This window comes from Vidua chalybeata, chromosome 22 (genome assembly GCF_026979565.1).
Source record: "Vidua chalybeata isolate OUT-0048 chromosome 22, bVidCha1 merged haplotype, whole genome shotgun sequence".
NCBI classification, from domain to species: Eukaryota; Metazoa; Chordata; class Aves; order Passeriformes; family Viduidae; genus Vidua; species Vidua chalybeata.
Window position 1 is genome coordinate 7,938,292 of NC_071551.1, and position 16,433 is coordinate 7,954,724.

At 43.4% G+C, this 16,433-nt stretch overlaps 1 protein-coding gene across 1 annotated transcript in view; it reads left to right on the forward strand.

Annotated features, from left to right (window-relative positions):
* Positions 1 to 15,055, forward strand: part of PEX14 (peroxisomal biogenesis factor 14) — a 68,795-nt gene extending 53,740 nt beyond the window's left edge. The window contains exons 5-9 of the mRNA XM_053962959.1: positions 6,381 to 6,466; positions 7,084 to 7,186; positions 8,430 to 8,527; positions 11,694 to 11,785; positions 13,224 to 15,055. Of these exons, the coding sequence (XP_053818934.1) occupies positions 6,381 to 6,466; positions 7,084 to 7,186; positions 8,430 to 8,527; positions 11,694 to 11,785; positions 13,224 to 13,689 (845 nt within the window). The 3' untranslated portion in view covers positions 13,690 to 15,055. The remainder of the gene's footprint in view (positions 1 to 6,380; positions 6,467 to 7,083; positions 7,187 to 8,429; positions 8,528 to 11,693; positions 11,786 to 13,223) is intronic.
* The last annotated feature ends 1,378 nt before the right edge of the window (positions 15,056 to 16,433 follow it).

Sequence of the window (16,433 nt, forward strand, 5' to 3'; positions counted from 1 at the left end):
TCACATGTGTGTCTGGTAGTTTGAAAATCACTTCACTTACCTGCCAAGTATAAAGAATAGGATTTTGTTGCTGCTCTTAAACAGCTCTATGGCAGATATTGACTGATGTAACACTCCACTTAGAGCTGTGTTTATTAGTTTATGGCACAGGTTTACTATTGCTGGAGACAATACTAGACTTACTTTTTGAGATTTTAGCTGCTCTGATTTGGCACAGTTTGAGATGAAAAACTTTTGTGATAACAGTGGGCGCAGAATTGGAATATTTATGGCTGTTGTATTGTTTGTGTTGGTGAACTCTAGGGCTGAATTCTGCCTCCTGGGCTAATTCTTGTCTGCTACAGTCCACAGAAAATGCCAGGAAAGCAAAATCTGCTGTCTGGCTGTAGAAGCGGGGCCAGATTTCTCTTGGTGCTGTCCATTGCTCATTCCGATAACTCTTACCACAGCCTAGTACTGGAAGAGTTAATCCTCCCTTATTTCAGTGTTCCACTAGCATGAGTAGAGCAGGGAAGAAGCATGCAGTTCAGCCTGGGAAACACCATCATCACTGTTAACCCTGGCAGCTTTATCACTCTTTGGTTGTTTCCCTTTTGCTATTTTGGGTTTCCTCAAAGCAGCAGCTCCCATTTTCTTCTTGCTAGGTAAGAATCTTAACAAAAATTTCAACATCAGAGTGTTCCCAGTAGCAGCTTGAAAGAGAATTTTGAAAGTATGATTCTGTAATGCTTGGAAATCAAAGGTGACTAAAAATACCACCAAATAAAAGCCTTCACAGGAGCTCTAATTGTAAACTTGTGCTGTAGCTTTGTGATCTGGTTGGTGCTTTTTAAATAATTTGAACCCAAAGCTTTTCCCTGTGAGGCAGTCCTTTTCAGCAGCCCCCACAACTGGGGAAGGGGTGTCAATGAATTCATTAGGTATTGTTCTTTCCCACTCTAGCCATTTGTAGTAGACCTTCGATTTAAGCTTAACCTCTAATGGATGCATAAAAAGAATAAATAGCTGGACATACATGGTATTTGTTTCACCAAAATACTTGTTTTGATTAGTTCTCATCTGTGCCCTATTCTAGTTCTTGACTGGTGTAGTCTTGGTGGATGTTAATGATGGATCTGTCTTTGTTGTCTTCCTGTTAAGTGCTTTCCATGGTATCAGAGCTGCAAAAGGAATATGTGACTTTTTCTAGGCCTGATGGATGAGACTCTGCAGAGGCTCAGTGCTCCTTCAAGGTGTGTCGTTTGCTCTAGGTTATTTCATCAGTTGGATGCTAGTCCTGTAATGAATACTTCTGAATTGGTCCAAATCTACTTTAGGACAGTTTTTTTCTGTGATAGTTTACTAAGCCACTTTATCTTTCACAGTCTCATCAGGGGTTGCCGTGTACAGAGAAAGATAGATACTACTTTTTCTCTCTATCTGTTATGCTTATCATCTCACAGAGTGTTTGTGACACTGAGCTGGAATGCTGCTAGATTAGAAGTTTGAAAGAATTATCTAAATGACTAGGGAGACAGAGAGGCTGCTCAGTCTGTACACTGACTTGGCAATGGGAACAACTCATGTTGAAGAGCTTATATTGAAAAAGACTGCAAGCTATATTTGCCTTCCCCAAAGAAGACATTGAGTTTCTTGTGAAGCAACATCTGATCCGCTAGAGTTTAGGTCTTCAAGGCTGCGAACCACTTTGATATCTTTGGTTCTTGTTAAGGTTTTTTTTTTAGTAGATCTGACACCTCTACACAAAACGCAAAGTAAGGAGGGTTTTGTGCTGAAGACAGAGGCTTGTGTTTTAAGAAATCTAATTTCTCTCTGCACCCTCTTCCCACAAGGTGTTGCTGCTTCATGTTTAAAAATTACATTGGAACTGTGGGTTACAAGTACAGAAGTTCAGGATGGTTCAGAACCTTCTCAGGCATTTCTTCAGCAGGGATGAAGCAACAGCCAAGCTGATGATGTTGCCAGTAATGCAAGTGTGAGATGCCCACTCCTGTGAGTCACAGCAATAAATCCTGGGTACCCCTTTTGAATTTGCTTCCTTTTAAATTTGCTCCTGCTGTTACCACCACCGTTTGTTCTATTTCTTAAATTCATACCACTTAAATACTTCCTTTTGTACAATTGAACTTAATGTTCTAATGTTTTGTTGGAAGTATCTGTACTTTGTATACATACTTCCTAATTCTTGAAGAGTTAACAAGAAAAAAGCGCACTTGTAAGCCATCAGAGTAGCATAGGTCTTGTATGCTGAACCCCTTCTGGGTTTGGTTGAAGAGAAAGTATAACAACTTCTTCGGGGAAGAGACAATAATTAAATTTCTAGTATTTTAGGTCAATACCAGCTCTACTACTTCTCCTCTTGCTCTGGAGGAGTAATTCCTTCTCTCCAGTTTGTACTTTTGCCAAGAGGTGTCAAAACTGCTTAAAAAAAAAAGCTTAAAGAAAGCTTGAATTTGATTAATATAGAGAAACAAGACTTTGCCTGACTGATAATAAAACTGATAAATGACATTTGAATTACTTGTAGCAGTAATTTATTACATAAAATATCTTTTATTTGACATGCGATTAGTTGCTGGAAGCATCACTCAATCTGACTAGTTTAAACATGCTCTAAAATGAACCCCCAGTAAAAAAAGAGGGCTGTCTGCTATTGGTGTTATGAAATACACTAATCCAGCAGTGAGGACAAAAATCTGACTTTAAATATTTAAATGATTAATTTGTTGTTTGTGTTTTTCATTTTTTTTTACCTTTCTAACCCATATAATTACAAGCCAACTCAGGGGAGTTTCTGAGCGAGGTGTGCAAAGCTGCATGCTTATCATCCAGGTATTGTCTGTGCTGTTCCCCATGGTATTTATGGGCTCTGTTTGTGGGGGCTTGTGCAGATTTTACACCTGCTTAAAAATCAGCTCCAGTGACTTTTTTCTTGCCATTTGGATCTTCTTTTCCCATCCTTGTGTCTTCATTATGTGGAAGTCTGTAGAATACAGACTGTTTCCTCTTAAATTAGAATCCAAACTCTTCTTTTTTTTTTTTCCCAACACCTTTCCATGGATTCACTGTTTTCTTTTGGAAAATCACCTCTTCCAGCTTTGGTTTCTACAGTTTTAAATCCGGATACTAGTGAAGCTGACCTTAAGTTGGATGCACAAGGCCTAATTATTTGCTCAGTGACTGCTGGGGAAATTAAATATACTTAGCAAAACCACAGGTTTATGCCTGGAGAAAACATCTGTGTCCCTTCCATTTGACTTTTGAAGGTCTCTTAGTAGAATGGTTTGTTACTTCTGCAGCCCCTAAAGTAACTGGGCTGTGCCAGTGCTTTTTCACTTTATCTTAATTTTCTTTGTTTTACAAGTGGAGAAATTGAGGATATGCAAACAGTCGGTGTGAGCATGGAGCTTAAAATGGAGAAATTCCTAAGCCTCTCTTCATGCTTTAGATTAGAGAATTGCAGAGAAAAAGAAAGGTTGAGTGAGGAATTTAGGCATAGCTGTGACATTCGCTGTAACATTGTGAAGTTGCTGTGGTCAGTGCAGAGCCTTTACTGCGTCCCTCGCTTGCTCACTTCTCTCCACCCCCTGCACTTTTTTTTTTTTTTTTTTTTTTTTTTGTCACAAGACAGATTTCACACATCTCTAAAATGAGTAAAATGGCATTTCAGTTTCCTGTCTTTATAGACTCTCTGAACTTTAGGAAAGATCATTCTGGTCCCTTTTCATTAATAATGAAAACCAGGGGGCAATAAAATGTTCTTAGCTCAAGCATTATAAGGAATGGAGGGAGAGATGAGTGAGGTGAAAGGGCAAAGCAGATGGATTCCTACAGGTGTGTCTCCTTCCTGCTCGGAGGTCAGTGGAGCTGGGAGGGAGTTTGGGACAGCCCATCAAGGACAGCCATGGGCAGGATTCACAGACCCCTGAGATAATTAACCCTGTACAACAGCAGCTCAGCCTGGAACAAATTGCGTTGTCATAGAAGAGTATTTTTAGTCAGAAGTTCAGGGGAGAGAACTGGACAACCAAGAGACTTCAGATACCAGAAGTGACAGTGGGGGCACAGCGCAGAGGGGAAAGTGGGAGAGGTGGCTGGGGTTCACAGCAAGATTAGCAAGAGATCATTTTAAATCCTGACATGTACACAGCCAGTTACTGCAGCTTAGCTGACGTGTGTTAACTCATTAAGTTAAAAAGTTATGATAATTTGATCATGTGCCTAAGCTCCAAAACTGCAACTGCAGCAACCCAAAATAATCCTGGTGACACTATTCACCAGCTCTGACAGAGATGCCTTAGTTTGTTCAGATTTCTAGCCAGAGGGTAATTTCAGGAGCTGTGTCCTAAAACATAGCAAGAAGCTCTGAGAGCCAGTATTTGGGAGTCAGACCCAAATACTCTACACCCTAAGTGCTGGGATTAGTGGTAACTTTTGGAATGAAATGCCTGTAGAAGAATTCAGCAACAAGCAAAATGGCAATAGGTGAGCAAAGCAGAAAGGAGATCAGAGACCACCCATTTCAGCCAGTTAAGCCTCCTAAATTGAGACTTTGGAGAACATAATGCAATACATAATACAATGTCTCTTCATGAGACATTGTAGTCACATGTGGATTTGGAGACTACACCGGTCTCCCATCTCGTCAGTTCTGCCCACATCTTGCCATTGCACTTTAGGCAGATCATTCTGCATCCTCTTTATTATTAAAGAAAACCGGGGGCAGTACAAGGTTCATTCAGCGAACTGCGAGGGAGGTGACAGGATAAGTCTGGTGGAAAACTACAGGTATCTTCTGGTTCTGCTGAAGGAGCAGGGCATACCATATCTTTGCTTTCCTCTGTGGAGCCTCTAAGCTTCTGTGCACAATTGTGTGTTAAATATCTCAAGCTTTTATCTACTTCTTTACCTCTCTCAGTAGATACTTAATTGCATATTTTCTCTCTGCTCTTTATGTGTGCTTTGGTCCCTATTGTAATTTAAGCTCGAAAGACACTGGATCCTTCCTCACTGAAATGGTCCATAATTGCTGACACAATTTTTATAAACCCATTTATTGCCATGATAGATTTCTTTCTTGAAGCACTCCCTTCCTTCCTTCCTTCCTTCCTTCCTTCCTTCCTTCCTTCCTTCCTTCCTTCCTTCCTTCCTTCCTTCCTTCCTTCCTTCCTTCCTTCCTTCCTTCCTTCCTTCCTTCCTTCCTTCCTTCCTTCCTTCCTTCCTTCCTTCCTTCCTTCCTTCCTTCCTTCCTTCCTTCCTTCCTTCCTTCCTTCCTTCCTTCCTTCCTTCCTTCCTTCCTTCCTTCCTTCCTTCCTTCCTTCCTTCCTTCCTTCCTTCCTTCCTTCCTTCCTTCCTTCCTTCCTTCCTTCCTTCCTTCCTTCCTTCCTTCCTTCCTTCCTTCCTTCCTTCCTTCCTTCCCTTCCTTCCTTCCTTCCTTCCCTTCCTTCCTTCCTTCCTTCCTTCCTTCCTTCCTTCCTTCCTTCCTTCTTCCTTCCTTCCTTCCTTCCTTCCTTCCTTCCTTCCTTCCTTCCTTCCTTCCTTCCTTCCTTCCTTCCTTCCTTCCTTCCTTCCTTCCTTCCTTCCTTCCTTCCTTCCTTCCTTCCTTCCTTCCTTCCTTCCTTCCTTCCTTCCTTCCCTTCCTTCCTTCCTTCCTTCCTTCCTTCCTTCCTTCCTTCCTTCCTTCCTTCCCTTCCTTCCTTCCTTCCTTCCTTCCTTCCTTCCTTCCTTCCTTCCCTTCCTTCCTTCCCTTCCTTCCTTCCTTCCTTCCTTCCTTCCTTCCTTCCTTCCTTCCTTCCTTCCCTTCCTTCCTTCCTTCCTTCCTTCCTTCCTTCCTTCCTTCCTTCCTTCCTTCCTTCCTTCCTTCCTTCCTTCCTTCCTTCCTTCCTTCCTTCCTTCCTTCCTTCCTTCCTTCCTTCCTTCCTTCCTTCCTTCCTTCCTTCCTTCCTTCCTTCCTTCCTTCCTTCCTTCCTTCCTTCCTTCCTTCCTTCCTTCCGCACTCTTTTGGGTCTCTGGTTCTGTCCCCTTTTTCAAAAATTATGATACTGGAGAACAATATTCAGGTAAGGAGTATTCACGTAAGGAGTTGACCTTAACTATTACCAGCCCCAGAGTCAGTTACCTGGGTTCAGAGTGCCTTCTACACAGAAAGAGTAGGGCAAAAAAGCTTGATGGACCCTCTTTAATTGCTGCTGTAATTTTTCTCCCTGTGACACTACAAGGCCAGAGTCAATACCAGAGGTCTGGCCAGATGTTTAAATGTCCTCAGCCAAAGGCCTGCACACTGTCTGTTAATAGTTATTCTTTTCTCTGATAAAATGGATGTACAAAAATGTTGTCACCTGCAGTTCTGACTATGATTATTTCTTGATTCTGAACTTTAGGTCCCCCTGGCTCCAGATGGCGAGATTATGGGGCTTTGGCTATCATAATGGCAGGAATTGCCTTCGGATTCCACCAGCTCTACAAGGTAATAGGTCCCTTGCTACTCCCACACTGTACTCAACATGTTACGTTGCTTGTGTCCAAATGCTCATGTTGGTTCCAAGCTGGTGAAGCATCTCTGTTCTCACTGGCACTGCCATTGGTATATTTGAGAAATGTAGACACTTAGCATGAAAATGCAGAGTCAAAAAGTGGTAAGCAAACAAAACTAGTTTTTAGGTGTGGATCTCAAGCTGCTAGAAATAAGGTAATTTCCATTGCTTATGCTCTCGTTGAAGCATATTCTGTTCCTAGGATGCGGCTGCGGAAGGTTCCATGGTAGCTAGAGGAGAGTTGTGACCTTATTAAGTCCAGTCCACCCTCTTCAGGGGCAGAATGAGGCAGATTTCATGGCTGTGTCCAGACTTAGGAACTGGTTTTCAGTACCCTGACAAATGTAACCACAAAACTCTTCTTCTGCAACTTCTTTTAACACTTGCTGTAGAGGGAATTTCTTTTCTCAGCCAGATGTGTGGATAAATGATCACTGACTCTGTGATAAAGGCTGAGATTTGGGGGGTGGGATTTGAGGATGTGTCAGGTAGATTAGAAATAGCACTTTGCACATTGCTGTTTCCTGAAAAAGTTTTTGTACTCATGCAGAAATACCTGGTCCCTCTCATCATGGGAGGCAAAGAAGACAGGAAACAACTTCAGAGGATTGAGTCAAACATTTCTGAGATGAGTGGCAGTGTGACACAGACAGGTAAAGATTAATGACTCCATCAATTCACCCCTCAAAGTTTTTCTCCCTGTATCCTCCATTCTGCCAAGACCCCCACCCTTTTCCTTCCCTCCATCTTCACTTTATGTGGTGACTTCATTTATCTGCTCTGAGAATCTGTTCACATTTGCAAATGAAGCCGCCGTCATTTCGGTTTAATTTGAAATTGCTTGTTTACTGTCGGCACGGCCTCAATTAATTATGTTTTTACGGAAAGGCTCCCAACCTCAGAATATTAATAAGGGGAATAAAATGACAGCCTTTCGGAGGGCTGTAAAGTTCATTTTTAATTTCTGCTTCTCTGATGTTTTCAGGGGCTTTTTTTTTGGTGGTTTCTCCCCACCTTCCATCTGAAAATCCGAGGAAGGGTCAGGAGAGTCTGTAATTACTGTGCCTCTCTGACCTTAGCCACCTTCTATGTTATTGACTCTATAGGGTGTCTGTTCATTACCCAAAGCCCTAATGATGGTTTGGATTAGCTATTACCTGTCACACCAATAGAGTTTTTAATTTTATTTATTTTATCAGCTTGTTTACTCCCTGGAAGCTTTGGATAAAGTGCCAAAGTAGAAAAAGTTCTACAGCTGGAGTCCAGCAGAAGTTCTTCAGTGTTTGTTGGGGTGTAGGAATACAGGGTGCTCTCTTGAAATAAAAAAGTGCAAAGTATATTCAGTTGGGATGAAAAAACTATGATTTTCAGCAGTAAGTTTATAAAGATATTGGGGCTGAAGGAGCTGGTAGGTTGAGAATGGGAGGATGCTAATTATACTTTCCATTGAAGGGTGAGAAGAAAAGCATCTTTCATTTCTCATGATACCCTAAGGTCAACCCTGAGAGCAGCCTCTTCCCAGACTGGAGTTAGCCCCAGTGTTTGCCTGCAAGAGCCCCGAGATAGATAAATGATACAAACATTGTGTAAGTTCAGGGAGATGTACAAATCATAAACCAATATAATTAAAAGGGAGAGGTTTTAGACGGATATACTGTGGGCTATAGACATCTATACAATGGAAAGATAAACTAGAAATACTGGAGGTTAGATGCAGTGCAGGTAGATTACCCGTAGTGCAAATAAATCATATGGATTAAAGTGAGCAGGCGGGCATAGATAAATTAAATATAGTAGGAATAGAGGCATCTTTGTAGCTAGACAGCAGGAAAGGCGTGGGTGAGTGTGTATATGTGGATGTATCTCAGTTTAACTCTTCTGCTTTTTCCCTTGCAGTGACTCAGTTACAGACAACCTTAGCAGCTGTCCAGGAGCTGCTAATCCAGCAGCAGCAGAAAATCCAAGAGCTCACCCAAGAACTGGCTGCTTCTAAGGTACCAACTTCCAGCTCTTCACCTTTAGAGCATCGTCAGTTTTGGAGCATGCATGGCTTCTTTTGTGGGCACGTGGAAAGCTCCTATTGGCTTCACAACCCAGCCATCAGCTCTGCCATATCCCCAGACAGTTTCTCTGCATCTGACTTCTTCATGGGTGGTGTGGTTAGAGCACTGGATGTGAGTTGGGTACTCACAGAAATACACCTGATTTCGGAGAGGGCTTTACTGTTTTGGATGAAGCTCGTGTGTCTGAGGCCTCAGACCTGTTCTCAGCTCTGTATCTTCTGTGCTGCATTTGGGATGAAATTATTGTGGAGTTAGTCCACTGACCAAAAGAGGCAAAGACAGTTGTGCAGAGAATTTTTTTGTGTACGCAATATGTAATTTTACACATTTGTATTTCTCCTGTACTTTGTACATCCTGTTCAGCCAAGCGTACACTTGAAAGACTGTATTTAAGTCACTTGTTCAGATTCAGGTAATGGCCAAACATTCTTGCTATTTGGGTTCTTGTTTCAATGATTTTTGGCCAGCTGAGTGTAACAGGTGGCCGCATTACAACCCTGTTAATGACACACAGTGACCCATTCCCCTTGACTCTTGACTTGACCTTGGCAATAGAACCATCAATTCTGACTAGTTTGTGTTGATACATGTGTAAATAAAATAACCACTTTTAACCAAAATTGATTTTCTTTCTGGAAATGAGAATTAGTGCTTTACTCCATGGCCCAAGCATTCTATCAGCCAGAAACTGTTGACATGTAAGGCAGGGTGAATGTGAAGCAATCATGTGGAGATGAAGTCTTCCTTTGACTCACAAACTTGAATTGTTCAAGGCCAAGATTGTTCACTGTTATCTTGTGGTGTTCTCTGTACAGGGAGATTTTCCTGTCAAACACTTTAGGCAGGGTTACAGCCCTTTACCTGTAGCAGGAACAGTTGTCTTCTCCCCTTAGCAGACTTTAATCTGATGCAGATCCTTTGATGGTGTGTAACTGGTGGGCAACAGCTGACTCTGTGCTGTGCACACTGTACAGGAGGAATCCCTCAGTGGCACAGCTGTAAATGCAACCATGAAAGCCAGTTTATGGTCACAACACTCTGCTTCAATTTTCCTTGGGAACTGTGGCCTGACAGTGGCCTGGAGCCAGTCCGGAAATTGGAAAACTGTTTTCAGGTCTTAAGTGTTAAGATTAAGAACACATGTTGAGCTTTAAGAAGGAAAAAGGCCATAAGTCTTGGTGGTTTAGAGAGTCTTGAAGAAGTTTTCCTTCCCCCCTCTCTACCCCCTGCACTGAAATGGTAGCACACATTGTTATGATATCTAAACCTCATGTGTACAAAGAAAAACTTGGGCAACCCCACAAACCAAAGAATAAAAGCTGTGTTTTCTCAGCTGTAATGTAAGTTTTTATATCTGCTTTTCAAACTCCTACTGGCATGCTGTAAAAAATTAAAAAGAGGGACTTTAAGTAATTAAAAAACGTACATAAAAATTCAAGGCTTGAATTTTCTACAACTGTTTTTAAAGAGACTGGCTAAAAAGCCCCAGATGTCAGATTTTATTTCTAAATCCTAGGCATCTGGCACCATATGTGTTTTGGAAATTTGAGTCCTTTGCAGGCCAGTGAGTGGAAATCACTCCCTTGTTAATGTGCTGCTGTAGCTTTCAAGGTCTTAGAAAGCCAGAACAGTGGCTCCTGCATTCTTGCTGTCTGAGGGCTGGGAGTGTGAATCCTGAGGGAACGCATCTGTGTAAAACACAGCTACTACAGCCTGAGCCTCTCCCAGCCCTTTGGGTTTGAAGCCCAGAAGTCTCTGTGAGCAGTGCTGGCTGCAGGGTTACTCTGCAGTAGCTCAAGTCTGTTGAAGAGTAAGTAGGAACAAGCAGTTCTGGCTACATCTAGTGGGAACTGCTGAGGAAAAGGTTTTAGTTATTCCAATTCTGTCTTCCTTTGGTGGGGAATTTATTAGAACTATCTCTGCAGTGATACCCACCAATATGTTTGTTCCTAATGGCTTTTAGTAGAAATTACTGTGGGGCGTGCCAGGCATGACTATTCTTTGGTCTCATGGCTACAGGAATTACTGGAGCAAAAGGATGTGGTAACCATAGACCATGATCTGTACTTAGAAAACTCCCATTTCTCAAGTTCCCAAAAAGGTTTAAAGAAAGAGTGCCAGAAGTATTGTCTGCAACATGTTATCCTCAGTTACTTAGTCTAATTTCTGCCTGATATCCCGTGGCAATTCTGATGCAATTCTGACAGCAGCTGTACCAGGCTTCCATGAGTTACTTATCCCCACAAAACTGCACTCATTGCCTTGAAATATCCAAGAGATGGTGCCTAGTCCAGCTGCTTCTGGAGATACGACCTGGTAACTCAAGCACAGATCTAATTCTTCAGATCAAGTAGGGAAAACTTTTAAGTTTTTTCAGATCAAGTAGGGAAAACTTTCAAGTATGTATTTATCAGCCCACCTCTAAATGCCACAGAGTGAAGGTAATTGATTCTTTCTTTCATGATTTAGGAGAAATGAGCAAATACTTTTAAAATAGTTGCTAATATATCATATTCAAATCTGTTGCCTTAGCTAAGTTCAGTCACATGAAGGGCTAAAGGACCTGATTCAGTGCAACTCCTACTGCTGTTCAGGATCCTAGTTCTAGTTCTTCTCTAAAAATCATTCAGTAGGTCAATGGCAAATGGTTTGGTTTGTCTCTCTGTGTATTGTTCTCTGTCTGATATGTTGGCGGAAGACATCCAGTGTTGGCCCAGCTGTGCCTGAATTCTCACAAGTGCTGGCCTCCTGAAAAAAGAAATGTCCCCTTGAGGTGCTTTAGCAATGGTTGTGCATGGGAGGCAAGACTGGAGACAAGATGAATTAGTCTCCCAAACACAAAGCAAATATTGAATAGTCTTGGCACCTTGAGACAATTATTATTTCTGGTCATTTTGGGGATCTGTTCAAGTACTTCTTAGTGTAGGAAGTTATTTTGCTCATATCTGAGAGATTTAAGTGATGGAGCTTATGTATGTTATCCACGGGACTCAAAATTCCCGCATGGGAGCAGAAGAACAACATAGGAAAAAGTGACATTGGTGAACTATCTTGCAGTTCAGATATTGATCTTTATGTCTTTTTTTTCACGTTCTAGGCCACAACCTCCACCAATTGGATTCTGGAGTCGCAGAATATTAATGAATTAAAATCTGAGATCTACTCTTTAAAAGGACTTCTCCTGAACCGGTATGGATGCAATATGTGAGCAGACTGTTGTGGGGGAAGTGCTGCTTTCTGGGATTCCCTCAGTCGTGGAGAGGAAAGGCATTTCCAACAGGAACTGCCTCTATATCCTGTTACTGCTATTTTAATAATACCATTTTGCACTCCACTATCACTTTCTGTTTGCAGATCTCAAAATGCTTTTCAAACTGGCCTTAAATCACAGAGTCCTTAGGGAATTTATAAGATTTTCCCTTTTTGTTTGCACTTCCCCCACAGTCAGGATGTGTCTCACCTAGTTTGAGGAATTGACTGCATCTGCATCTGTATTCTGTGTTAGAAAGTCACTTCTGGGTGCAGTTCAGCTGCCTCGCTCATGGTCAGGGCATAGCCAGGATGAAAAGAATCGTGCCACAGCAGAGCACTCACAGAGGATGGGGTGAGCTCAGTTCTGCAGTGGCTGCTGGTGGCAGCAGCAGCAGGGGAGGTGAGAGCAGCTCCTGTTCCCACCTCAGGCTCAGGGAAGGCAGTGCCGAGTGCGAGCACTCGGTGCCGGAGAGCAGCCAGCTTTCCTCTGCTCTGCTCTTGTTTGTGCCACTTGCCAGCTCCCCTGAGGGGCATGAGGACCCCCTGGCACACGGCCTTTGCAGACCTTGATCTGACACCTCTTCAGACTCCCACTTTTCACATACACAGGCAAGGATGCAGGGGAGTGCTACATCAGACATGCTTTTGTGCTTTGCCCTTCATGATGGATGACTCTCTGAGGGCACCAGTGCTCCCCCTTGCACTTATATTTGTCCTGTTTGGCACTTGGAATCTCCTGTTAGTACTGGGCATTAGCCTGCTAGTATCATATCCTTAAAATCCACCTGGAAAGGATTCAGGGCCAGCTTTCCAGCTGGTGCAAGCTGGTATGACTCCATTCAAGTCAGAGGAGCTGAACCAGTTTGTGGCAGCCAGGGCCTGGCCCAAACATGTAAAGTGCATGCTGGGACTGGGAGAAAGGCTCTGGATTGCAATCAGCCAGAATGCAACAGTGGTGTATCACAGTGAGGTGAGAGCCAGGTGGTGAAATTCCCTGGCTCAGGCACCTGGTGTGTCTGACTTCTTGCTCCACTGGGAATTTTCTGTACCAATTAATTAGTGATTGTCTTACTTTCATGGGGGACACCCATGTCTTTTCACAGGCAGCGTTCCTGAGTGGTAGCTTACTTTGTGAAATTGGCCAAATCAGATCATTTTAGTGCTTCAGACTGCCCAGCTGGGATATTTTCCTTGTGTGCAGCCTCGATTGCTGAGTGCTTGTAAAGCACTTTAAGAATCTCTCTGGAGAAGTGAAGTGGCCTTGGTTTTGCTCATTTATGGCAAAGAGACTTGCAGTTTCATTCTTGATGGAACCCCTCAGTATTTATAACAAAAGCCCCTTTCTTTCCTTTTCTTTCCCTTTGTCCTCCCCAAGGAGGCAGTTCCCTCCCTCCCCTTCAGCTCCTAAGATCCCGTCGTGGCAGATCCCGGTGAAGCCAAGCTCACCCTCCAACCCTGTTGTTGCCAACCACAACAGCAGCAGTGACATCTCCCCGGTCAGCAACGAGTCCACCACGTCCTCCCCAGTGAAGGAGAACCACAGCCCCGAGGGCTCCAAGGTCAGCTGCCACCTGCTCGGCACCGAGGAGGCCGCCAAGGCCGTCATCGACGTCACGAGCCAGGTGCGGATGGAGGTGCAGGGTGAGGAGGAGAAACGGGAAACCCAAAGGAATGATGAGGAGGAAGAGGACGATGAGGATGATGATGTTAGCCATGTGGATGAGGAGGAATGTCTGGGTGTCCAGACTGAGGACCGGCGAGGAGGGGATGGTCAGATTAATGAGCAAGTGGAAAAGCTACGAAGACCTGAGGGGGCCAGCAACGAGAATGAGATTGACTAAGACACCCTGGCTGCTGCTGCTGCACATCTTCCCCGGCCTGCTGCACTGTCCCCAGTGCCTCTCCCATTTTGTGGAGAGAAAAGCTACCATTCCCTGCAGTGATTCCCTCTTGATTGACCTTGAGCAGGGCCGTGATTGCTCGGTGAACAACCTGGTTGCCCTGTTTCACCACAGGGCTTTGCAGTCTTGCAGTGGCTCCTTCTCCCCGCCCAGCCCTTCCTCCCGTGGGCTGGGGTCACTGCCAGGCTGGCAGACCAATGGCCTTACCATGCACCACAGCTACAGAATATGCCCTCCTACAGAAGCAGTTGGCCTCTTGCTGTGTCCCAGAGCCCTTCTATCCAATTTCAGAAACCAGTCTGTCCTGAGCTCCTTGATTTCACAAGCCTTTAATCCCACATAAGGCCCAAACCAGTTCTCTGTTTCCCAAAATAACTCTTATTTCTCAAACTACTTGATACTCTGTTGCAAAAAGAAACCCCAACCAACAAAAAAAGCCACCAGGACATTTTAACCTCAAATTCCTCACCAGATCTCAGTCTTGGCACTTCCAAGATTTATGCCAAGCCTCAAATTGCTGAAACTGCATAGCATGTAAAAACACGAAATTTCTGTGGGGTTCAAAGAATGCTATTTCCACTCCACATACTTACATTGATCAGAGTGGCCTGTTGGTAGGGACCAAGTCCAGGTGTCATGGCCACAGTAAAATCCGTGAGAACAGGTGGCTTTGTTGATGATTGCTCCCCAGTAAAAGGCTTTAGAAGAAGTTGACTCCACTCATCCCAATTATTACCCTTCCTCCTCCAAAGACAAGGAGCTCACATCAGTTTTTGACATCTTCTATTTTATTTATAGCTGCCCTGAATGGATGAATGAATGAACAAACTAATGGGGTGAAATCAGATGCTGAAATAGTTGGTTAATTCTGAATATTTGCAATGGTTTTTAGCCTTTTTTTCTCCCTAAATGAGAAGAAAAATGATCATAAATGGTACCTTTCCAGTGACAGGCACCTGCTTCAGCAAAGCAGTCTCTCTAGCATAGAGAACAGCTCCAGTTCTGAGGTTTAACCACTGGCCCTTCTTGCCCAGTCCAGCCTTTTTTTGGCCTGGTTGGGCCGTACACAAACCAGTGAATTTTAAACCTCTGACAGTTTGCAGCATTGTGTTTGCAGCTGGTGAAATGGTGGTGTCTATTCACTGCATCAGAGCATCTTAGCAGAGCAATTCTTGTAACAGCTGAGTCTCACTGTCCTCACCAAGCAAGTGTGCTCGTCTGTGTGATCATGTATAGATTTCAAATATAAAATATGATTGTATATAATTGTAATAAATATGAGTTACCACTATTTAACACCAGGTTATTACTGGATTACTGTGGCTCTTATTTTTGGGAGAAGTATGCATGTAGGGTGATCAAGGGAGGGTTACAGAAATCTGGTCCTTCTAAAATGTTTTCCAAAGGACATTTGTGGTTGGTTTTCTGACTGCTCCTAGGCAGTATCAGCAGGAGGCAGCGGTGTAAGTGCAGTGTAAGGTACACTGCAAACAGCTCCAGGAGCGTGGCAGTGATGGTGCAGAGGCTGGGATGGATGTACCCCGGGCATGCAGGGCAGTTATTCTGTGCCTCTGCTCCCAGCAGGAGGCTCTGCAGGGTGTGGAATAATGCTTCCTCCTGCTCCTTCCACCAGCAGCAGGAGGTGCTGAAGGGAGCGTGTGAGATATCCCGTGGCCCCTCAGTCTTATCTCCAGGAGGGAATGCTGTGCTGGATCCCATGACTGGTCTAACCCTGCCATCCCAGTCCAGAAGCCACCGAAGGAGATGGTGTGCAGCAAGTAAATTGTAGCTACTACAGTTCCATCACTGTTCAACAGAAGGATTTGGCTCCCTTCTGAAAAATGAGGGATTTACTTGATTCCCAAGTATTTGGGTGTCTGGTACACAGTGACATTTTCCTGCTCGGGGGAGTGAAAGGGACCTTCATATTACTGTATTTAGACCTGCTGCTGAATGTGATGATTTCTCATGCCTTAAATGGACGAATATCTTCCCCAGGAGTGAGTGTGTGTGTCTCTCTCTCTCTCTCTCTCCCTCTCAGTCTCTCTCTGCACTGTTTAACGTTCACAAAGAACGTCATGTTTAGCTAAAACAGGGCAAATTTGAAAGTATTTAAAAAGAAAGGCTTTTCTTAAGAGATGACATTTTTTGTTTCTCCAAGCCAAGAATCCTTGTGAAAAGAAAACACAACAACACAGGGATGTGATGAAAAAATATTGTCCTGCCTGCATACATTTTATATACATAGAAGCTTTTGAAAATAGAAAGTGCCTGGACAACAGCAGTTGGTGAAATGTGGAAAATATGTTGCTGAGGTATGTGCCTTGCAGAGTGACTTACAGGGTTTATAGTATAAGCATCCCTTCGGGTTCATTTTTCCCCCTTTTCCTCCATGTTGCTAGTGTTCAATTCATTTACGTCAGGATTTCTGGTGCAGAGTAAAAGGCAGTTTTCTTTAACTACTCTCTTCTATCCTTTAGGTTTTTTTTCTTACTACCTTCTGTAGGTTTTCTGTATATTGTGCCAGTTCTAAAGTTTTTCCTTTCTCCAACCTGATGAATCCCAGAAAACCTCATCAAGGCCATTGTTGCTCAAAATATGTAACTCTGTGCCTGTGGCCGTTGATGGGGTGCTTTTGTATTTGTTGAAGAGATCCAACCCACCAGCAGAGAATTTGGAAGAAG